General features: G+C 39.5%; 1 protein-coding gene across 3 annotated transcripts in view; it reads right to left on the reverse strand.

Annotated features, from left to right (window-relative positions):
* Positions 1-23,992, reverse strand: part of HACD2 (3-hydroxyacyl-CoA dehydratase 2) — a 94,825-nt gene that overhangs the window by 46,303 nt on the left and 24,530 nt on the right. The window contains exons 1-2 of one of the 3 annotated variants that reach the window (XM_023214898.2): positions 13,702-14,095; positions 12,870-12,937 (exon numbers count right to left, since the gene is read on the reverse strand). The exons of 1 other annotated variant lie outside the window; for it this stretch is intronic. In XM_023214898.2, the coding sequence (XP_023070666.1) occupies positions 12,870-12,882 (13 nt within the window). In that variant the 5' untranslated portion in view covers positions 12,883-12,937; positions 13,702-14,095. Of the gene's footprint in view, positions 1-12,869; positions 14,096-23,992 lie in introns of those variants that run through there. One more of the 3 variants, XM_023214892.2, reaches the window with a different exon arrangement.

A 23,992-nucleotide genomic window follows, 5' to 3' on the forward strand; every position in this document is an offset into this window, starting at 1 on the left:
CTCTACATCTACAAAAAATTTTTTAGAAAAACAGCCGGGCATGGTAGCGTGTGTCCGTAACCCCAGCTACTCAGGTTGAGGTGGGAGGAACACTTGAACTCAGGAGTTTGAGGCTGCATTGAGCTATGATGGCACCAACTGCACTCCAGCCTGGATGAGAGAGCGAGACCCTGCCTCAAAACAACAAATACACACACATACACACACACATACACACACAGTAAAAAAAAGTTTTATAATTTATTTTTGATGAACAATGTTTTTAATAAAAAATGTCTTTTTCATGATAGTATAAGCTATGTCTGTCTACCTACTGTTACTTTCTCATATTAATATATACGTGAAGAGAATGCTCTCTGGAATGACATTTAACTAATACTAATGAAGATCAGCTCTACTGATAGAATTTAGAATAATTTTAAAATCTACTTTGTACTTTTCCACATTGCCTAAACTTTTAAAGAACACAAATTAAATTTTCAAAATTAAAAAACATCATTATTCTTAACAATAAATTAAACTTTTGGCACTAGCAAAAAGATAATTCTAAAAGTGAACCACTGCTAATCTTAAATAGGAATTTTCTTACTTTGTGTTAGAGTACAAGCTAATCTCAGGGTAACAGAAAATATTTCTGACCAAAATAGAGGATGGGATATAAAACAGGAGCCGGAGCAGATTCAAACACCATGGGACTCAGGGGAAGAGGACGGCTGGTATTTTCAGAGGACTGACAGAGGGCAATTCTCTTTTCTTTTTTCCCAGAACATAGAAAACTGGCCATGTCTCTTGGGGCTGCAGCTCCTGACCACCCCCAGAAAGCAATATGTAATACATTTCACATAACATTTAGGTTACTGGGTTTTGACAAAAGAAATTTGTCTTAGACTGAAGCCAATAGCAAAACTATGGTATTTATAAGTTCTGTGGATTTACCTGAAGTTGGCATTTCTGAAATATATACAAAACTTTAAAAGGGCACTATACTTCCTTTGTGCTAAAAGGATAGTGTTACTACATATATTCATGCTTAATTGTGATGAAACAGAAATGAATATTAAAGGAGAAACATAAGAAATCAAGTATATTGATACTTCATGTGTCATCATTGGTAAGAAGTGTGGGGCTAGACTGAAATCTTTTCCATTTAAGTGACAAAACTAAGTACAGAGGTGCTTCTTAAACTAGGGCATGCACACCCAAAAGATGTTAATAGTGGTGTCCAATCCAGTGACATCCTACTAGTGGTCAACTTACTCAAACTCAGCTATATGAACTCAACCAAAACAAAATGAATGGAAAAATAACTTAGTGTGGGCAACTGCACTCAGCATTTTACGACGTGAATATGTGCACCAGAATGAACGGTGGTCTTAGCTCCCTGGCCTCTCAGCATGATGATTGTGATGTTACTGTTCTTTACACTACCTTTGGATAATGTAATTTTAATACAACATAGTTCCTTAATGAGAGCCAATTATATCATATGGCATTCAAATGAAGGAAGAATGAACACTTTCAACTGGAGAATAAAGCAGCTGTGCTATGCTAGGAGCCGATACTAAGTTGCACTGTGATGTATGAGTAATTTAAATGTAAGGAATTTTTTCATAGGAATTTTACCCCTACATAAGCAATTCTACTTCAGAAGATACAGCCATTGTATATATATCATTATATCTTCATGGAATATTGATTTTCTCTGAAAACTTTGGGGAAAATCCATTTTTACATTAAATAGATAAAAGGGGACCCAAAGGTGTTTCATTAATGGCAGGCTACCTTGCCTTTACTCTCAAAACCTTCTGGGGTGAAACTATATTCCCCATTGGCATTTAGAAAACTTGGAAAGAAAAGCTGAAAGAGCACTATAATACATGATAAAAAACACATATGGGGCCGGGCTCAGTGGTTCACGCCTGTAATCCCAGCACTTTGGGAGGCCGAGGCAGACAGATCACTTGAGGTCAGGAGTTTCAGACAAGCCTGGCCAACATGGTGGAACCCTGTTTCCACTAAAAATACAAAAATTCGCTGGGCATGATGGTGTGTGCCTATAGTCCCAGCTACTCAGGAGGCTGGGGCACAAGAATCACTTGAACCCAGGAGGACAAGGTTGCAGTGAGCCGAGATCGCGCCACTGCACTCCAGCCTGGGTGACAGGGCAAGACTCAGTCTCAAAGAAAAACAAAATTTAAAAAAGTATGGTAGAAGTTAGGCTCAGGGAAAATAAGGGTAGAAACAATAACTTAAAATCATGAGAGAAATTAATACCTAAACAAATGCAGAGAGGGCCTGTGCACTTGTTCAAGGTGGACCATAAATTTGGTTCTGAACTCCTTTACAACCAATACAATGAGAGAAAATAATCCAGTTGTACAATTCATAGTGTCCATGAAAGAAATAAAACCTGGGCTGGAGGCGGTGGCTCACGCCTGTAATCCCAACACTTCAGGAGGATCACTTGAGTTCAGGGGTTCGAGACCAGCCTGGGCAACATGGCGAGATCTTGTCTCTACTAAAAAAAAAAAAAAAAAAAAAAAAAAAAGACAGGCATAATGGTGCATACCTGTAATCCCAGCTACTCAGGAGGCTGAGATGGGAGGATCACTGAGCCGAGTCTGAGGCTACAGTGAGCCATGATTATGCCACTGCACTCCAGCCTGGGGGACAGAGAGCCTGTCAAAAAAAAAAAAAAAAAGAGAAAAGAAAAGAAAAGAAAAGAAAGGAAAGGAAAAAAATCCCGGTGCTTGTTTTTTTTGAGCTGTGTTCCTATATATTAATAATTTGCTGTACTGGCTTCTAGTTCACTGGATGTTCTTTATTCATTTTCTCTTCTATTTCCTCCATTTCAGATGGCCAACTGTCCATATACCCACACTAGCATCTTACTCATCCACTTATTGAGGTTAAAAAATAATAAACTGGTTTCAAGAGAGGGCCCAGAGACCTCTTAAGGGAATGACTTTTTTGAAAGCTTTCTCAAACATTCAGAGCCTCCTCACTTGCTTGTTTACTTTTGAGGTCTCCACTCTGAAAGTCTAACCTCTGAATGAGAGCAAAATATAGACATGAAATAAATGACACATATTCCCTTTCCGAAGATAACTTAAAAGGGTGTCACATTTTGAAAAAGATGAAAATGTGAAGGTAACAGACGTCATTCTCCGAGAGGACAGTGAGTCAATTATAAGTCAGTCAAATCTCTGTATTACAGTTAGCATTCCAATAGTAAATTCCCATCCTATTATTTTTATTGTTTATAGAATACCAGGTGTTTTAGACCAGACTAATTACAGCCTCGAAATATGAATGGTTCATATGGTTCATATGTATTTCACCAGCAAGACCACATCATAGACAGTTTTTTTTTTTTTTAAATTAGTCAAACCGTCAGGGCCAAACAAAATTGAACTTTTAAAAAACAGTTGAACTATTATTTATATCATCAATTTTTGTTAACTTATACTAATAATCCTTAAGTACCTTGAACGTTGGATTTAAAAAAAAACACTTTATTAGTATTTCTATTACTGTTTCAATATACTCAACACAAAATTGATATTGTATCATTCAATACAAAATTAGTATTTCAAATACTGTTTCAATATAGTTTTGAAATATTTTTATGCAAAGCTTTTCAAAAAGCTAAACCCAGCAGGGCACAATGGCTCATGTCTATAATCCCAGCACTTTGAGAGGCTGAGATGGGTGGATCACCTGAGGTTAGGAGTTTGAGAGACCAGCCTGGCCAACATGATGAAACCCCATCTCTGCTAAAAATACAAAAATTAGCCAGGTGTGGTGGTATGCACCTGTAATCCCAGCTACTCAGGAGGCTGAGGCAGGAGAATTGCTTGAGCCCGAGAGGCAGATGTTGCAGTGAGCCAAGATTGCGCCACTGCACTCCAGCCTGGGCGACAAAGTGAGACTCTGTTGGAAAAAAAAAAAAAAAGCTAAACCCAATCCAATAGCCACTTTCTTGAAATAACACAAGATCTAATAAACAACAAGGTTGAGAGAGTAAGTTATAAGTCATTCTCTCTTGACTCTACTAAACCAGCGATCACAGGATTTCAGTTAAGCAAACCAAGAAATATACTCCTATTGGTAATTTTCCTTCTTCAGAGTTCTAACAAACTGTGTGGGCAGGGAAAGAAGACTGGAGATAACATTTAACTGTACTAGAAGGTTGTGAAAAAAAGGCATCCATGGAAAAGATTCTCTATGTAAGAGAGCAAGGAACTGCTGGGGTTATTTAAATATGGTACTTTTTTACTAAGAAAATGTTGGCTGTCAGAGTTGGAAAGGATCCAAGAGATCAAGTTCAATTCAACACGTGATAGATGTGAGGTTGGGAGAAGGTAAAGTGACTTGCCAAGCTTACATAGATAGTTCAATACAACAAATGGGTATTTACGTTTAACATTTGGTGGTCACTCCCTAAGAAGGTAAATTAATGGTCTTTATACGAAATGGACAAAATCAAATATTTGCAACTGATGTTTGAAATGTTCACAATGTAAAATGCTTGCAACCAATATGACAACAGAGTAACATTTAAAGTATACAAAGAATACAAATTGTTTTTATCTTAAAAAAATTAAGATGTTAATAGGCAAATGAGCAAAGGACATAGACACTACACACAAAAATGGCCAGAATAAACAAACATATGGAATTACATTCAACTCCACAATCAGCAGTAAAGCGAATCAAAGAAACTATTAGATTTTTCTATGAGTAACTTAGTAAATATTGAAAAAGAATCACAATACCCAAATGCTGGTATTATGTTGAAACAACCATACTCACATTTTGCAAATGGGCACAATCCTTTGGGAATTGAAACTGGTAACATTATTTAAGAGTTAAAAGAATATTCATATGTTTTGAATTAGTCATTACACATAAAGATGTATGCTAAAGGCATAAACCAAAGACTAAAACATCTATCTATCAACAGAGATGCTAAGGCCATAAGCCAAAGACTAAAGAATGTATATATCGACACAGACATTGGTTGAAAAATTACTTCTAATATTTTAAAAATGAGAACAAACTGTTCTTCACCGAGAGAGACATGATGATACATCTCATTATTAGGCATTTTGCAGTAATTTAGAAGTATTAGTGAATACAAGGTGAGCTAAACCATTCTGTCATACCAGAAAGCAGAAAATTATTAAAAATCACTGGGGTCCTTTCAAAAAGGACTCAGAAGAGAATCTGAAGATGCTCCAACTGGCCAAGAATGGGCTAATGTTAGCATCAGAAAGAATCGTTAAAATGGATGGAATCACATCAAATATGTTAAAATCTATGAGATTATGACGACAAAATAATAAAATGAAAACCTTCACTGTCCCTTTGACCCACTCTGATTCTTGTTGTTTGCGGGGAGGGTGTGTGTATGTGTCAGTATTAGTGCCTGCGTGAGGTGGGAATATTACATTCCAGGCTCTGTATGAACAGAGGGCTGTATAAAGCAACAGGACACCAGCCCTCAATCTGTTTTAAATTACAGACCAATGTAAAACTAATTTAAACTGGATTTCCCCCCTCAAAATGGAAGCAGTTATTTTCTTTTAGAGTCAATGAAGTATTGGTAGCTGAAGCCAATTTGACAACCAACGGATGAGAGATATTGCTGTCCGATTTCAAACTAAACCCTGAACCTTTTTTTGAAAAAACAATAAAACACATTTTACATGGAAAAAGAAACCCTACACACTTTCAGTGGTCTTCTTTAGAGGATTCTGGGAAACCAACACATTATCCTGAAAACTGGTAAATCAAGGGAAAGAGTCAAAGTAAAAAAAAAAAAAAAGAATATTATTATATCACAAGAAATGAGGACAAACTGTTACCTCTGGGGAAGGGCACTGGATGGCTAGGGCACTGGGGTGGGAGAGAGACTCACTTTCCACTGCATACCTTTTTATAGCTTTTGCATTTTATACCATGTGAATGAATTGCTTATTGAAAAAATAAACTCATTTAAAGTGTCACTATAAAGGATCACGTAACAAAATGGAAAAACAATTACATTAAAGGAAAAAAACTGTCAGAATCCAAATGATAGCCACTCGAATTATACAATGTAGACACTGGATATGCATACAGACCAGGTCTAAAAGGAAACACAGAAAAATAAAAATTGTTGACCAGAATTGCAGCATATAGGGGCATTTTTTCTTTTTATTAAAGAGAATTCCATTGCTATATTTATAATTTATTTGTCTAATAAGTAATGTTAAAGTGGTATTTAAATAGAAAAATACAGTCTTTTTCCCTTTCTGTCATTCATACTTTTAGGAAAGTTTGGCTTTTTCAATCTTGAGTCCATAATCAAGGCACCAAGAACTGTTTGGGGGTAACAACGCTGGGTGCAGGCAAAAGATCCAAGGAGGATAAAAGAAAGGGCCTCTTGAGGGCTGTTCACACAGATGTTAAAAGTACAAATAACTTTGCCCAGCTCTGCTTTCCCATCCCTGTACTAATACGGGGGTGGTGGCAGTGGTGGCGTTCCCCGAGTAGGAGGCCTGCAGAACATGGAAAGAGCCTGTCGACAGCACATAAAAGACACACACTGAAAACACTGCTTGCAGGAGGAGTGAAGCTTGTCAAAGTACTGCAGAGGCTGGGAAAGTGAAGAGAAGAGAAAGAGCAATTATAGCCCGTACCTAACAATTCTTCAGCTAAATTTAACTGGAGAGGTGGAATATATCTATCTGCAGCTTGAAAATGATAGGCAAATGAATTTTCAGGTACAAGAAGACCCAACCCACACAGAACATTAAATGGTCATTGTAAAAAAAAAGGTGTTTTTTCGTATCAATCGTCTCCAATTATTCTGATATTTCCATTGTCATGCCCCAAAATAAATAAATGGCCTCAAGAAAGAATAAGGAAATCCGAGGCTCAGAGCAAAAGCTTTTATTTCTTGTTAGAAGCTAAATCAAAATAAATACGAATTTATCAATGTCAGTTTTTTTCAGAAATGCTACTTTAAAAGTTTCCAGCTATAAATAATGGAAATCAAATGTAAACTTTTATTTACTTTTTGAAGGTTTAAATTGAATTATTTATCTAAAATTTTCCAAATTTTTATGTCAAGAGATACCTCAGCCAATATACTAATTCATACTGAACTATGTTCACAAATAATTCCACATACAATTTCTAAATTTCAAATGCCATTTTTTTTAAGCACAGAAATGTTATTTCAAGATGGTAACAGAGGTAGGAGGAATGCTTGAGCTCAGGAGTTTGAGACCAGCCTGGGGAACATGGCAAACCCTGCCTCTACAAAAAATACAAAACTTAGCAGCGTGTGGTGGTGCATGCTTGTGGTCACAGCTACTCGGGAGGCTTCCGTGGGAGGATTGCTTGAGCTAGGAGGTCGAAGCTGTAGTAAGCAAGACCCTGCCTCAAAAAAAAAAAAAAAAAAAAAGATGGTAACAATATAATTATTTCTGGATAATGGGATCAAGGGTGTTTTTTATTTTCTTCTTTACTACTTTGGTACTAATTGATTTTTTTTTTTTTTTAAACAATGTGTATGTGTTACTTTATATTAGAAATAAAGTCTTTTGGCCAGGCGCAGTGGCTCACACCTGTAATCCCAGCACTTTGGGAGGCCAAGGCCGGCAGATCACTTGAGGTCAGGAGTTTGAGACTGGCCTGGCCAACATGGTGAAACCCCATATCTACTAAAAATACAAAAATTAGCTGTGCATGGTGGCACATGCCTGTAATCCCAGATACTCAGGAGGCTAAGGTAGGAGAATTGCTTGAACCCAGGAGGTAGAGGTTGCAGTGAGCCAAGATCACGCCACTGCACTTCGGCGTGGGCAACAGAGCAAGACTCAGTCTCAATAAAAATAAATAAATAAATAGAAATAAAGTCTTTTTACTTTTAACAAAAAGACCACAACTTGATTTAATAGCCACCATATTGCCAATTCCACTAAAAATAAAAATGGGTACAATTTCCACTGAAACAATATACAACAATCATTTTCATATACAACTAATTTATAATCATTTTACCAAAAGTATATATAATAAAAATATCTTTTTTTTTTTTTTTGAGACAGTCTCCCTTTGTCGCTCAGTCTGGAGTGCAGTGGTGCGATCTTAGCTCACTGCAACCTCCACTTCCTGAGTTCAAGTGATTCTCCTGCCTCAGTCTCCCAAGTAGTTGGGATTACAGGTGCGCACCACCATGCCCAGCTAACTTTTGTATTTTAGTAGAGACGGGGTTTCACCATGTTGCCCAGGCTGGTCTCAAACTCCTGACCTCAAACAATCTGCATGCCTCAGCCTCCCAAAGTGCTGGGATTACAGGCATGAACTACCGTGCCTGGTTCAAATATAATAAAAAAATCTAAATGGAAACAACTTTTGGAAGAGTTTATTTATTCAATACTCCTTATTACTAATGAGGACTTCGATGGGAGGAAAACATGATCACGTACAAGGTCATTACTGAGATTTATGACCACATATATTACCTAGGGGTAAACTACTCTGTGTTTTTGCGTCTGGATTCCAACACTAAAGATATAGAGCCGATTCATTACTTACACTGAGTACTGTACTATCACTATGTGCTACTGCCAAGTGGATGGACTCATGGATTGCTCTATCAGCTCAGGACTTGAGCAACCATCCAAACCCTTGTGGCAGACAATACCAGTTGCTTACCCACTATACAACGTCCCTTTCTGCCTCACTAAGAGAACACTGATCTCATTTGGGTTAGCAATGTACCCTGCTAAAACACTGGCTTTCTTGGGATGCCTTGCAACTTGAGGAAGCCACCTAGCACAGTTCTGACCAAGGAAACATAAACCAAGTTTCTGGAAAGCCTTGCACTTTCTGCTTGGAATGTAAACATGACATCATATTATCTCATCATAGACGTCTTATAACTATGAGACTACAAGTACAAAGACAGAAGTCCCACACTAAGGATAGTAGAGCAGAAAGACAGACTTCTTGTTATATAGGAAAATTAAATCCCTATTTGATTAAAGCCACAGTAGTCAGAATTCTGATATGCATAACCAAATGCAATCCTACTTATCCTTTTATAGTTGAGAAAATGAACTTAATATCTGAAGATAATCTGGGTGGACTTAAGAAGTCAAACTAGCTGGGCACGGTGGCTCAAGCCTGTAATCCCAGCACTTTGGGAGGCCGAGATGGGTGGATCACGAGGTCAGGAGATCGAGACCATTCTGGCTAACCCGGTGAAACCCTGTCTCTACTAAGAAATACAAAAAACTAGCCGGGCGCGGTGGCCGGCGCCTGTAGTCCCAGCTACTCGGGAGGCTGAGGCAGGAGAATGGCGTAAACCGGGGAGGCGGAGCTTGCAGTGAGCTGAGATCCGGCCACTGCACTCCAGCCTGGGCGACAGAGCGAAACTCCGTCTCAAAAAAAAAAAAAAAAAAAAAAAAAAAGAAGTCAAACTATCACAGAGTGCAGGACAAGGCAACACTTCTAAAAGAAGCCGTTTCAAGTTCAAGTACACTTTCCAGTCATGGAAACTAATGACATCAATAAGAAAAAATATGGTGGAAATTTGATGTAATAATTTTTTTCTGGTAAAAAATCTTCTGAATCATCTATAAAACAGAGTTCATATCTAAAAAAATTCACCAGTATATTATGTCCAAAAATTTTAAAAATCTGCTTTCTCTTACAATTTTGACATGTGGTATTCATGAACATCTTTTAAAAACATCTTTCTAGAGCCAAGAATGTGGCAACTCAATGCTAGGTCAAGATCTACCAGATATAAATGCAGTATTTAATGAACGTACATAGCTATTATAAATAGTTGATTGCCCTTTAATAAATAATTTTCCTTTAAAAGTGCTGGAATTGTGATTACTGCCTTCCTCCACACAAATTATTTTAAGGAAAAATTTCCCACCCATAAGCATTATACTCTAACCAACTAAGCCAATCAGTCCCAGATCTAAGATGAAATGTTACGTGAATAAACTCTAAAGAGCTGGGAAATATGTATTTCCCTTGATTCTTCACAGTAGATAAAGTACTGTGAAGAATTACTTTGCTTTGAATTCCAAGCAAGTTTCATAAATATTTATGGACTGAAAGTGTGACTGAACCTGAAGAACACTGAACACAGCTCACAGGTCCCAGAGCAGGTTCCTGTCAAGTTTAGGAGGAAGCCCTTTCCAAGTGGGAGTTCTGGAAGGGAAAGGGATATTCCTTACCATGTATCAACAAGAAGCTAAGAGCCCTCGCATGCTGTACCACTACAAATGGAGTCTGCGCTGAGAGTCATCAGCCCACTTGGTTCCTACCATGGACGACCTACTAGGATGACCAGAGCCTGTATGAGGCAGGATATGTTAGACCAAGCATTACGTCAGATTACAAAGAAATAAAGGGAGAAACAAACTGGCCTATATTGCTGTTCAAATGACAATAACAATACTAAAAGTTGACATCTATTAAGAGCATTCTATGCATCAGGCCCGGATCTACATCCTTTACTTATATTAATTAATTTACTTCTCACACACTTCTGTGAGATAGGTGCCATTTTCCTCAATGCATACACGAGGGAACTGAGGTCCAGAGAAGGCAACTCACTTACTAAAGCACACAGTAACCAAGTGGAAGAACCAGAATCAAAGCCAGGCAGTCTGGCGTCAGAATCATGCTCTTAACTACTAGGCAGTACCACCTTCAACCTAGGAAGAAAAAAATCAGGAAAAACAAGCCTGTAGTGGGTGGTGCTAACCATACGTCCATGAACTCTTTGACAGTCCTCCCTTCACAAGGCAGCGCCTAATTCTTCTCCGCTAGGGCGTGATGTGGGCTTAGTAACTTGCTTCTAACAAATAGAAAACAAGCTGAAGTAATGGTATGTGACTTAAGAGACTGGATCATAAAAGGCACTGCAGCTTCTTCCTTGCCCTCTCTTAGGCCTCTTCTCTTCCTTGAGGAAAATCAGCTGCTATGTCACGAGGGACACTCTAGCACGTCGTAAGGAGCCAGGACCCCCTGTCAACAGCCATCCCCCAGTTCTAGTCCACTCTGCAGATGACTACAGTCCTAGCCAACACTTTGCCTGCAACTGCATGAGAGACGGGGCCAGAACTACTCAACTAAACTCCTCCCAAATTCCTGACCCACAGAAACTGAGAGATTGGAAACATTTTGTTTTAAGCAACTAAGTTGTAAGATATGTTTTGATGTATCAATAGAAAACTACTACTACTCCTCTCCAAAAATAGATTACTACAGGCAGAACTTTTTATCAGAGCCAGACTTTCTTTTCTTTTTTTTTTTTGAGATGGGGTCTCACTGTGTCACTTAGGCTAAAGTAAAATGGTACAGTCACAGCTCACTGCAGCCTCCACCTCCTGGACTCAAGCAATCCTCCTGACTCAGCCTCTCTGAGCAGCTGGAACCACAGGTGTGTGTCACCACACCTGGCTAAATTCTTTGATTTTTTGCATATATAGGGCCTCACTATGTTGCCCAGGTTGGTCTTGAACTCCTGGGCTCAAGTGATCCTCCAGCTTTGGCCTCCCAAAGTGCTGGGGTTACAGGCATGAGCTACTGTGCCCAGCCCAAAATTTTCAATATCAAATCATATTTAGATAAGCTATAAATTGTGTAATTACTTAATGATCTCATATGTTTGTTCACTCTCTGGAAGCAACACCATTTTGACCATTGCAGAAGGGTGGAACAACATATCCTTTATGTTCCTTCAAAAGTATTATGAATAGAACTAATTAATATCTGAAATTCTACCCTACTTACTTTATTAAAATTAAACAAGAAGTATATTAAGGTTAAAAGACTATTCCTACCTTAAATTGTCACATACTCACTTTTTTAAGTCAATAAAAAAACAATATATTCCACCTCCAAAAATCTATAAGAACAAGCTGTCTATTCAAGGTGCTAATCTGCCATTATTTATAGACCTTGACTCCTTTCTGAGCAGCCGTCATTAACAGAACAATTTAGGAGTTCAAAATACTCTTTATTGAACTCAACTGCCTCCTGAAGTTATTAGTCATACTTCTCAAGGCTACAGTGTGATAAGTGATAAAGATGAACCGCATCTCAAGAAGGCTGTGAAGAAAAGCCACCGTGAAAAGCACCAAGATCAGGGCTGGGAGCGGTGGCTCATGTCTGTAATCCCAGTACTTTGGGAAGTCAAGGCAGGCACATTTCTCGAGCTCAGGAGTTCGAGACCAGTCTGGGCAACATAACGAAACCCCGTCTCTACCAAAAATACAAACATTAGCTGGGTGTGGTGGCATGCACTTGTGGTCACATCTGCTCGGGAGGCTGAGGTGGGAAGACTGCTTGAACCTGGGAAGTTGAGGCTGCAGTGAGCTGTGATCACACCACTGCACTCAAACCTGGGTGACAGAGCAAGACCCTGTCTCCAAAAACAACAGCAGCAACAAAAACACCACAAAGATCAGCTGCTGCTTGCACACTGACATACCTCTAAAGCCCTCCTTCCTGATCATTCAGGTATCTTTGATCAGGTTTGAGGATTTCTGATGGTCTGCCCCAAAATTATAACTGTAGTCTTCAAGGCGCCCCAGAGTTGTCATTTGGGAATCCAGGTATGCTCAGAGGACGAATACTGGCCTACCTCTTGGTGTAGAAGGGAAAGAGAAAACAGTAAGTTGGATTTTAGTCTAGAAGTATTTAAGGCTATAATCCCAACACTTTGGGAGGCTGACGCAGGAGAATTAATTGAGGCCAGGAGCTCCAGACCAGCCTGGGCAACATAGTGAGACCCTATTTCTACATTAAAAAAAAAAAAAAAAGGTATTTGATACTTTGCTTACCCCATTCTCCCATGCCCCAGGCTTTACAAATGGCCAGACTCAAGCTGTCCCATCCAAACTCAAATCCCCTAAAGGAAAAAGAACAGGAACAAGATCAAGATTGGTATCTGGGCAGTGAGGACTCGGGAGAGTGTGAACAGGGAATGAGAAGGAACCACTAGAGAAGCAAGAGGAAAAAGAGAAATGGAGAAGATAAGCAACAATGAAGTGGCTAGAAAAATACAGAGAAAGAAAAGGCAAGAGCGAAGAGAAAAGGGGGAGATTTAAAGTAGGTGATGAAGGCAAAGGAGGTTTTGTTTTTTGTTTTAAAGAATAGAAACACAAAGTGGCAGAGAAATGATGTTCCCTGAAAGGAAAAGAGATAGAGAAGCAGAGGGCAAATGGTGAAGAAGACAAAGGCTGACGCCCCAGGTTCCTCATTAGGAGCGAGGTGGAAACTGGTAGTGCAACTAGCAGATCCAGAGTACAGAGAAGAGCGGGTCAGGGAACAATGATGAGATGGCTTTTGCACATGCTGAGTCTGTGGTGTCTGCAGAGGAACCATGTGGAGATGTCCAGGTGGGCAGTTGGGACAGAGACACAGGAGAAGGATGTGGCCCAGAGTGGCATGTGGGAGCCACTGAAGCCGTGGGAAGGTACAGTGGGACCACACAGGGAGACTGCGGAGGGAAAGAGAAAGATTATGGGCCAGAGCCCATGGAGCACCATTTGCGGGATGCAGGGAGAAAGAAGAATCCGTGAGGGAATCTCAGGACAAACGCAGGTGCCTAAGGCGCAGGATGAGAGCTAGGAGAGAGACTGGTGGGTTGGCAGAGTGAACAGCCTGACTCACCTTGAGTGGCAGCAAGGGTGGCACTGTCTTCAAGGAGAGTCAGGTTTTCAGTAAGGTAAGAAACTGTGGATGTTCATACTCTGGGAGGACACAGGTGACCTTGTTTATAATGGAAAAGGGTTCCAGAAAGCCCTACAGCCTTCCTTCTGTGTTTGTATACCTCTTTGAGCTTACCCTTTGGGCGAAACATTTGTCACACTGTCCCTCTGTGCTTCATGTTTACCTCCTGGGCTTAAGGGCAAGCATGGGTTGGACTGAGTTTTGTATCCTCAGTGCTTTGTCAGTGCCACACCTGCCACCCAGCAGAAACCTGATAAATAATATAGGTCCGGCGCGGTGGCTCACACTTGTAATCCCAGCACTTTGGGAGGCCAAGGTGGGTGGATTACTGGAAGTCAGGAGTTCAAGACCAGCCTGGCCAACATGGTGAATTCCCATCTCTACTAGAAAAAAAATACAAAAATTAGCCAGGCTTGGTGGCGGGTGCCTGTAATCCCAGCTACTCAGGAGGCTGAAGCAGGAGAATCCCTTGAACCTGAGAGGCGGAAGTTGCAGTAAGCCAAGATCGTGCCATTGCATTCCAGCCTGGGTGACAGTGAGACTCTGTCTCAAAAAAAGAAAAAAAAAGAAAAATTAATAATAAATACTTGTGGGTTTTCTGGAGGAACACTGGGAAATCTATATTAGTAAAAGTTCTGAAATATATAACTTTTGATCTATTTCCGGAAATTTATCCAGAGATTAATCACAGCTGTATAAACATTAAGCTACAAGTATAGTTATAATCTGCACACTTTAAAACCACCAACATATTTAACAAATAGAGCACTGGTTAAAAATCACAATATATCTACATAGCTGAATATGTGAACTCCTCTGAAAATCTATACAGATCAACAGTAACAAATACAAGCATACAAACCCCACATCTTCAGCACAATTAACTGACACAGACTACACAGACTCAATACACCTATAAGTAAAAACAATAAACAGCAAATTCCAAGCACAGCTATCTCCTGAGGTCCCACTGCAAATCTTTGTGGAAAGTGAGGAGAATTTGGGAAAATGGTATGGAAGAGAGAAGAACAGAGCAGAAGGCCTAAATCTGAGCCAAAATCATCCCTGAAAGAGACAGTCTACCTTAATTATAAAAACACTGAAAAACATCTTATTTGGAGCACTAACCACAGGGAAGAGAGAGAATCTGTGGGATGCTATGGCATTCTGAAAAAGGCATTGCTTCTCAGGAAGAAATGAGTAAAAAAGAAGGGAGAGGAGGTGCCCTCTAGTGACTGGATGGGGAAAGAGAAAGAGGCAGGAGGAAATTTAGATTCCTGTAACACAAAGGCGAGGTAAAACAATCAGGGGCATGTAATTCCTCCCCCACTGACCTCTTCAAGCAAAAAGCCATCCACTAAAGAGACTATACTTCACTGCATTTAAGGATTACAGAGTTTGCAAACTAGGGATCTTATAAACTAACCCAAACTTCCAATCCTGTCTACAAAAGGAACAGATGCAAGTAGTTTACAACTACACAAAACCATTTTCATGAGATAATAGAAAAAGAAGATCAAAACATTTCAGCTAATGAAAATGCCCTCCAAAAAAATAATCACAAAGGAAACTTTAACACAATAACCCAAACTGAATTAAATATCCTTAAATAGGCATTTGGGCTATGAAAAAAATATAGGTTTAATCAATTCAAAAACTGAAAATAGAAGTGGACTAAAAGTGGGCAGAACTGAAAGAAAAACTGATTGAATTCAGTAAAAAAAAGAAAAAGATAAAATTCTATCTGAAATGAAGACTAAATATCAAAGTGCCCAAGGGAGAACAGATTCAAATAAAAATGTAATAAAGGAAATTGAATAATAAAAGCAAAATAACCATGAGAATGAAAATATGATAAACAAAGACGGATCAGCAATAAAGTAGTTGAAAGGGAAGGAGGCAAAGAAGATTCAACACACGTTTGGAATCCCTAAATTAAAAGAGAAACAAAACAATGAAACAGAACTAAAATTTAAAACTATAGTCTAATAACACTTTCAGAAACAAAAGAAAGCTCAAATCTACATATTGAAATGGCCTACTGGGTACCTGGGAAGATCACCTTTTAAAGCTCAATTGAGGCATATCCTAGTAAAACTATTAGACTTTAAAAAGTATGTGTATTTACAGAGAGAGACAGAGAAAGACCTTGGAGTTTTATGATAAAAAGACCACATATCTCAAAAGAGTTTTATGATAAAAAGACCACATAATCAAGACATCAGACTCCCCAACGGAAACATAAAAACAAGGTGAGAATGGAGCAGCATTTTCAAGAAATTTAAGGGAAGAAAAAGTCAACTAAGGATTTTGTATCTAGCAAATCAGTCCTTTAAATATCAAGGCTACAGAAAACGTCTTAAACATGGATGGACTCAGAGAATACTATGCTCACAGCCCTTCTTGGGACTCTTCTTTTGGGGAGAGGCATTCTGCCATGGGCCCTGGGCATTCCTGCTAATTCCTACTACGTATGCCAAAAAGGCAAGATCCTGACTGCTCTTTTCCCAGGTCATTTCGTAGGCTTGTGTTTTCTTTTTTTTTTTTTTTTTGAGACGGAGTCTTGCTCTGCCGCCCAGGCTGGAGTGCAGTGGCCGGATCTCAGCTCACTGCAAGCTCCACCTCCCGGGTTCACGCCATTCTCCTGTCTCAGCCTCCCGAGTAGCTGGGACTACAGGCGCCCGCCTCGTCGCCCGGCTAGTTTTTTGTATTTTCTATTAGAGACGGGGTTTCACCATATTAGCCAGGATGGTCTCGATCTCCTGACCTCGTGATCCGCCCGTCTCGGCCTCCCAAAGTGCTGGGATTACAGGCTTGAGCCACCGCGCCCGGCCAGGCTTGTGTTTTCAAGGAGCAACCTGGAGGGATAAAATAGCATTGATTCCCAAAGAGCCTTTGTTTACTATAAAAACACTAGATTCCTCAAGTGTTCTAACACAAACCACTGCATATCTAGATATTCATCTAGACACAAATGTGTCATCCCCATGGGACTTGTGGGACATAGAGAACTGATGCAAATGAAGAGGGTGTTCTGGATATTGTTTCTGCCATGAGTAATATGGCAATATATTTGAATCTGGCCCAACAGTCTCATGTTTTCTGTCAGGATCCATGAAACGCTAACAAGCAAACTTACTAGCTTGTGAGTAAGGTAACATCTCTAATATGTCACAGCTCCTGACACTACTAGAGAATGAGCTTCATCCAACTAAAAAGTGATGAGAAATTTGGGCAAAAGGACAGACAGTGAACAGTTAATATATTTAAATGTGGTCTTAAGACTAAAACGAAGGTTGGGATAGGGCAGAATAATAATATATAAATGTTATATGTTCTGACAAGCTAAAAATAACATAAGTTTAAAATGGGAGAAGGGAAAGAGGAAAGTAGAATAAGCTCACTGTTGTATTGGCAATAGGTGGGAGTTAAAAGACAACCTTTAAAAACTGACAAGCTTGAGAGTAAAAAATTAAATAAGAAAACAGAGGACTAAGGGCATTTAAAAAGATATAAAGACGTTTCAGTAGCTGGACATAGCGGTACACATCTATAGTCCCAGATGCTTGAGAGGCTGAGGCAGGAGAATCGCTTGAGCCCAGGAGTCCAAGGCTAAAATGTGATATGATCACTTCTGTGAATAGCCACTGCACTCCAGCCTGGGCAACACAGCGAGACCTGATCTCTTGAAAAAAAAAATAAAGAAAGAAAATAAAGAAAACAAATCAGGTAGGCAAATACAGCAAATATAACAGAGTATGTAGCAATTATAACATAACAGAGTAAGATAAACATATCTGTCATATCAAAAACTATGAATGGGCTTACCTCACCCATTATATGAAAGATTTTCAAACTGGCTCACAAAACAAAACCCAACTCTATGCTAATATTAAAATGATTAATTAAGGGACACAAAATAAAAGAACGTACAAGGGCATATCAGGCAAATAGAAACCAAAAGCAAGTAGGGGGTCATGATTTTGATTCAGATAAAGTAAGATTTAAGACAAAAAAAGCATTAATTCTGACAAAGACTTTTTAAAATGCCAAAGCCACAACTGACAATGAAGAAATAACAGTTATAAATATCTATGTATCAAATAACATAGCAACAACTTTTGCTAAAGCAAATGCTATAGAAGATGCAAGGAAAATTAGAAACACATTAATAATTAGAGATGCTGACAACATTATCATTCTAAGTGCAAGACAGGTCAAGCAGACAAAAAATAAGTAAGGATATAGAAGAACTTAAAAAAAAAAAAAAGACATTCAATTTTATACCCTGATAGTAAAAATGAAGTAGAAAGTGTACATGCCTTCACAACTGGTTGGGGAGAAAACTGAGCTGGGAACAATTCTATCTTATTGAGTAAAGAATATGAAGAAAGTCATACTGGAAGTCCTAGCCAGTGCAGTTAGACAAGAAAAAGAAATAAAAGGTAAATAAATTGAAAAGGAAGAAATAAAACTGTCTTTGTTCAAAGATGACATGATTATCTATATGGACGATCCCAAGGAATCTACAAACATACACACACAAAATCCTAGAACTAATAAGCAAGTATAGCAAGGTCACAGGATATAAGGTCAATATATGAAAGTCAATTGCCTTTTTCTATACTAGCAATGAACCACTAAAATTTCAAAGTTAAAAAAATACCATTTATACTAACACCAAATGAAAACACATATAAATCTAACAAAACAGAGAACTGCTATGTGAAAAACTGCAAAACAACGGTAATAGAAATCCAAGATCTAAATAAGTGGAGAAATACTGCATGCCTGTGGATTGAAAGATTCATTATTGTTAAGATGTCAATTATTCCCGACTTGCTCTATGGGTTCAACACAATTCCACTCAAAATCCCAGGAAGCTATTTTGTAGATGTTGACAAAAAGATTCCAAAGTTTATATGGAAAGGCAAAAGACCCATATGAAACTGAAAAAAGAAGGAATAAAGTTAGAGGACTTCTACTACCAGATTTTAAGACTTATAATCAAGGTAGCCCTGGTATTGGCAAAATAATAAACACATACAACAATAGAACAGACGGGCCAGAAATAGATCCAGCAATAACTGATCTTTGACAATGACATAAAGACAACTAAATGGAGAAAGAAAAGACTTTTCAACAAAGGGTGCTGAACAACTGGATGACTATATGTTTAAAAAACCCATAAAACTAGACACAGACCTGACACCTTTCACAAAAATTAACTCAAAATGGATCACAGACTGAGGTGGGAAGATCACCTGAGGCCAGGAGTTTGAAACTGGTGTGGGCAACACAGCAAGACCCCATCTCTAAAAAATAAATTGAGGCCGGGTGCAGTGGCTCACGCCTGTAATTCCAGCACTTTGGGAGGCCAAGGCAGGCAGATCTATTGATCCCAGGAGTTCAAGACCATCCCCGCATGACACGGAGAAGTCCTGTTTCTACAAAAAGCACAAAAACTAGCCAAGTGTGTGGTGTGCACCTGTAGTCCCAGCTGCTTGGGAAGCTGAGGTGGGAGGATCACTTGAGCCCTGTGGATCAAAGCTGCAGTGAGCCATGATCATGACATTGCACTCCAGCCTGGGTGACAGAGAGAGACCCTGTCTCTAAATAAATATTTATAAAAATTGATATATAATAGATGTGCATATTTTCAGGGTACATGTGATATTTTGATATATTCATGTAATGTGTAAAGATCAAATCAGGGTAATCGAAATATCTAGAGTAACAAGTTTTTAGACACAATACCAAAGCACAATCCATGAAAGGGAAATCTGGTTAAGCTGTACATTATTAAATTTAAAAATCTGTGCTTCCTCAAAGACACTATTAAGAGAATCAAAAGATAAGCCCCAGAGCAAGATAAAATATTTGCTAAACACCTGTCTGATAAAGAATTTGTATCCAAAATATAGAAAGAATTCTTAAATCTCAACAAGAAAACAATCCAACTGGAAAATGAGAAGACCTGAATAGACACCTTGCCCCAAAAGATGACAAATGAGCATATGAAAAGATGTGCCATAGCATTTGTCATTGGAATGTCTGAAGTCCAACAAACCGGCAAACTAGACTTGACTAACATTAAAAATGTCTGCTCTGGCCTGGCCGGGCGCAGTGGCTCATGCCTGTAATCCCAGCACTTTGGGAGGTTGAGGCGGGCAGATCACAAGGTCAGGAGATTGAGACCATCCTGGCTAACATGGTGAAACCCTGTCTCTACTAAAAATTCCAAACAAAATTAGCGGGGCATGGTGGCAGGCGCCTGTAGTCCCAGCTACTCAGGAGGCTGAGGCAGGAGAATGGCGTGAACCCGGGAGGCGGAGCTTGCAGTGAGCCGAGATCATGCCACTGCACTCCATCCTGGGTGACACAGCAAGACTATGTCTCAAAAAAAAAAAAATTCTGCTCTGCAAAAGATACTGTAAAGAGAATGAAAAGACAAGATTCAGCAAGATTCAGACCAGGAGAAAATATCTGCAATAGAGAATATCTGACAAAGGACTGTTATTCTAAACTTACAAAGACCTTAAAATAGGGTTCCCCAGTCCCTGGGCTGCACAGCAGGAGAGCAGCAGGTGAGTGAGCAGCACCACCTGAGCTCCACCTCCTGTCAGATCAGCAGCAGTGTTAAGGTTCTCATAGGAGCATGAACCCTATTACGAACTGTGCATTCAAGGGATCTAGGCTGAGTGCTCCTTATGAGAATCTAATGCCTGATGATCTAAAATGAAACAATTTCATCCCAAAACCACCCCCTCCTCTTACCCCCAGTGCATGGAAAAAATGTCTTCCATGAAACCAGTCCCTGGTGCCAAAGAGGTTGGGGACTGCTGCCTTAAAAGATACTTTACCAGGCTGAGGTGGGAGGATCACTTGAGGCCAAGAGTTCAAGACCAGCCTGAGAAACATAGCAAGATCCTGTCTCTACAAAAAATTTAAAAATTTAGCAGGGCATGGTGGCTCACACCTGTAGTCCCAGCTACTTGGGAGGCTGGGGCAGGAGGATCACTTGAGCCCAGGAGTTCAAGGCTACAGTGAGTTATGATTGTTCCACTGCACTCCAGCCCAGGTGACAGAGTGAGACTGTCTCAAAAAAACAAACAAACAACAACAACAAAACACCTCATCAAAGAAGACCTACAGATGCAAATAAGCATATTAAAAGATGCTCTACGTCATGTATAATCAATACACCACTACACACCTATTAGAAGGGTCAAAATCCAGAGCAGTGACACCACCAAATGCGGCAGAGGATGTAGAGTAAGAAACTCTCATTCACTAGTCTTGGGAAAGCAAAATAGTACAGACACTTTGGAAGACTGTTTGGCAGATTCTTACAAAACTAAACATACCCTTAGTATATAATCCAGCAACCATGCTCTTTAGTATTTATCCAAAGGAGTTGAAAACTTGCATCTGCATAAAAACCTGCACACAAATGTTCATAGCAGCTTTATTCATAATTGGCAAAACCTGGTAGCAACCAAGATGTCCTCTGCTAGGAGAATGGGTAAATTGTGGTATATCTAGACAACAGAGTATTATTCAATGCTAAAATGAAATGGGCTATCAAGCCATGAAAAGACATGGAGGAAACTTAAACATGTATTACTAAGTCAAAGAAGTCAGTCTGAAAAGGCTGCATACTGTATGACATTCTGGAAAAGGCAAAACTATGGAGACAGTGAAAAGATAAATGGCTTCCAGGGATTTGGGGGATGAACAGGTAGAGCACAGAAGATTTTTAAGACAGTGAAAACACTCTGTATGACAGTATAATGTTAGATATACATCACTATAAATTTGTCCAAACCCAACGATTGTACAACGCTAAGAGTGAACTATGGGCTTTGGACAATAATGATGTGTCAATGTACATTAATCAATCGTAACAAATGTACTACTCTGGTTGGGGATGTTGATAATGGCGGACTATGCACGTGTGGTGTAAGGGGGCGTATGGGACATGTCTGTACCTTCCTCTCAATTTTGCTGTGAACCTGAAACTGCTCTAAAAAAATAACACATTTTTAAAAGTTAATGGAAAGATGTTTACAGTGAATGAAGAGAAAAAAAATCCTCTCCCAAGAAAAGTAAATAGAACTATAAAAATGACATACCACAGTCATACAAATTTTTACAAATATTCCGAAGCTTTCTTGCTCCCTTTTAACACATTGTAACCATTCAACTCCTGCCACAGAAGCATAAATCAAATGATTCCTTGGCTAAAAGATGACTCAAGCTTTCACTTTTTGGTTCAACGGGATTTACTCAACTTGGTAACTACTTGGTGTTTCCAACTTTGCAGGACTAACTTTGCTTTTGAAGCTAAGAATAGATGGAAGGTTGGCTTCAGACTAACACAAACCATCGCACCAAAGAACTGCTGAAATATGGCACCCCTTTTCATCAAGCAAATCATACTCATCTTGGATTTAAAGGCATCTTATGCTTTACAATTAAGAAATATTTATAAAATAATCTCCCTCAGGGCAATGCTGAAAGCTCCAGCTTTTCCTTACCTCGAATCTTATGGATCAAGTCATCAGTGATAGAAACACATCCATTTCTATTTCCTCTGGTTAACACTTGCTCATTCCTCAGTTTCAGCTATTGACTCATTACTATCTATTTTTATTAGAAGTCATCCCGAAGCCCGTTCTAAGAGAAAAATCTCCTTACTAATACAAGGGTGCCATCTAGTGGTGACCATAGTAAACGTCTGTTACAGAAAACATGCATGTGTGCGTCCTCTCTCAATTCTGTATTCTGATGGGACTTTCAAAATTTATCTACAGGGAAAAAAGTAGTAGAACTACTGTACTTGAAATGAATTTCCAAAAAATCATACTTCGGCACATTTAAACATCTAGCATACTCTCCTTTTACATCACTCAGATCACTTTTACAACTCAAGATCACTGACATTCATTTCTGAAGCAACATCACATTTACAGGTTCACAGAATTTCAGAACGAGCAGCTGTAAGGAATGATAGAGATCGTCATGTATTCAGTCCAACACCCTTGTTTTTCACATGTGAAAACTAGGCCCAGATGGAAGATGCCTGACTTGTCAAACGACTAGTAATGTTTCCAACAGGGTGTGCCCTTGGTTTATTTCTGATGGACTGGACAGCCAGCTAGTATTATCTTATAGGGAAGGCACCTTAATGTCTCAGTAATAGGTTTCCATTCCAAAGAAACACTTAGTTGTTCCTGCAGGGACAGCATAGGATAAAATTCCCTGATCTGGGCTCTCTTCGTAGCTTTCCCTTCTAAACTCCAACTAGGCACAGAAATCCTCGGGGATTGTTTTTGCCTCATACTTGGGTGCTGCTCACTGAGTGCTTGCACAGTGCGAGGTACCAGGTGGTGTACACCTGGGTAAGTCTTCTACCCTCCCTGCTCAGGCTCTTTAGGCTACAAATGAGCATGCTCTATTTCTCTCTTTCTTTCCTTCATCTCAGTTACATTCACACAGAGCAGGGAACAACTAACAGAGCTTGGTGTTCCAGGCCAAGGAAACCATATGTACAAAATGATGGAGGTGTGAAAAAGCAGGATTTATTCAGAGAACAGGGCTGAAGTTTTGTGTGTCAGGAGCACAAGATGCAGGTGCATCTTATTCTCTCCTTGTCTGGAGGGGAGCAGGGAACATTTGATCAGAAGGCAACAGAACGAACCAGAGCCAAGGCAGAGGGAGGCTACTAAGCTGGTCTGGCAACTGATTTGAGAAAGATTAAAGTTAGAAGATGGCCACTTATGGTCTTGACCTTTAGCGCTCCATTGTCACGATGCTGGAAAACTACTGTATTTGAATAAATGACAAAGGCAGAATTAATTGCAAAGGAGGAGAAGGTTGGTTTTGGCAACCTCCCACCCAGGCCTCCAATCTTCCCAGGCGGCTCTCCAGGGGTAAGCCTTAGAAACCTCTAAGCAGGGGAGACAGGCTTGCTTGCCTGGCTACATCCCTTTCTCTCCCATCCCCCTGCCATCAACACCACTGAATATCCCCTCAGGCAGAAAGTAATATTAAAATCTGAATAAGAAAGGTTTGTTATCCAAATTTGTGACAGGGGTCCCGGTAAGAACAAGGCTTAAAGAGAGCTAGTAAGGCCACGTGAAGCTGCGCCAGCCCGTAGAAACTAAAGGGGAGTTAGAGCTTTGGATCAGAAACTTTTCTTTGGGGATGGTGGTTATTATACTGTACT

The sequence above is a fragment of the Piliocolobus tephrosceles genome, chromosome 2, assembly GCF_002776525.5.
Source record: "Piliocolobus tephrosceles isolate RC106 chromosome 2, ASM277652v3, whole genome shotgun sequence".
In the NCBI taxonomy this organism is placed as follows: domain Eukaryota; kingdom Metazoa; phylum Chordata; class Mammalia; order Primates; family Cercopithecidae; genus Piliocolobus; species Piliocolobus tephrosceles.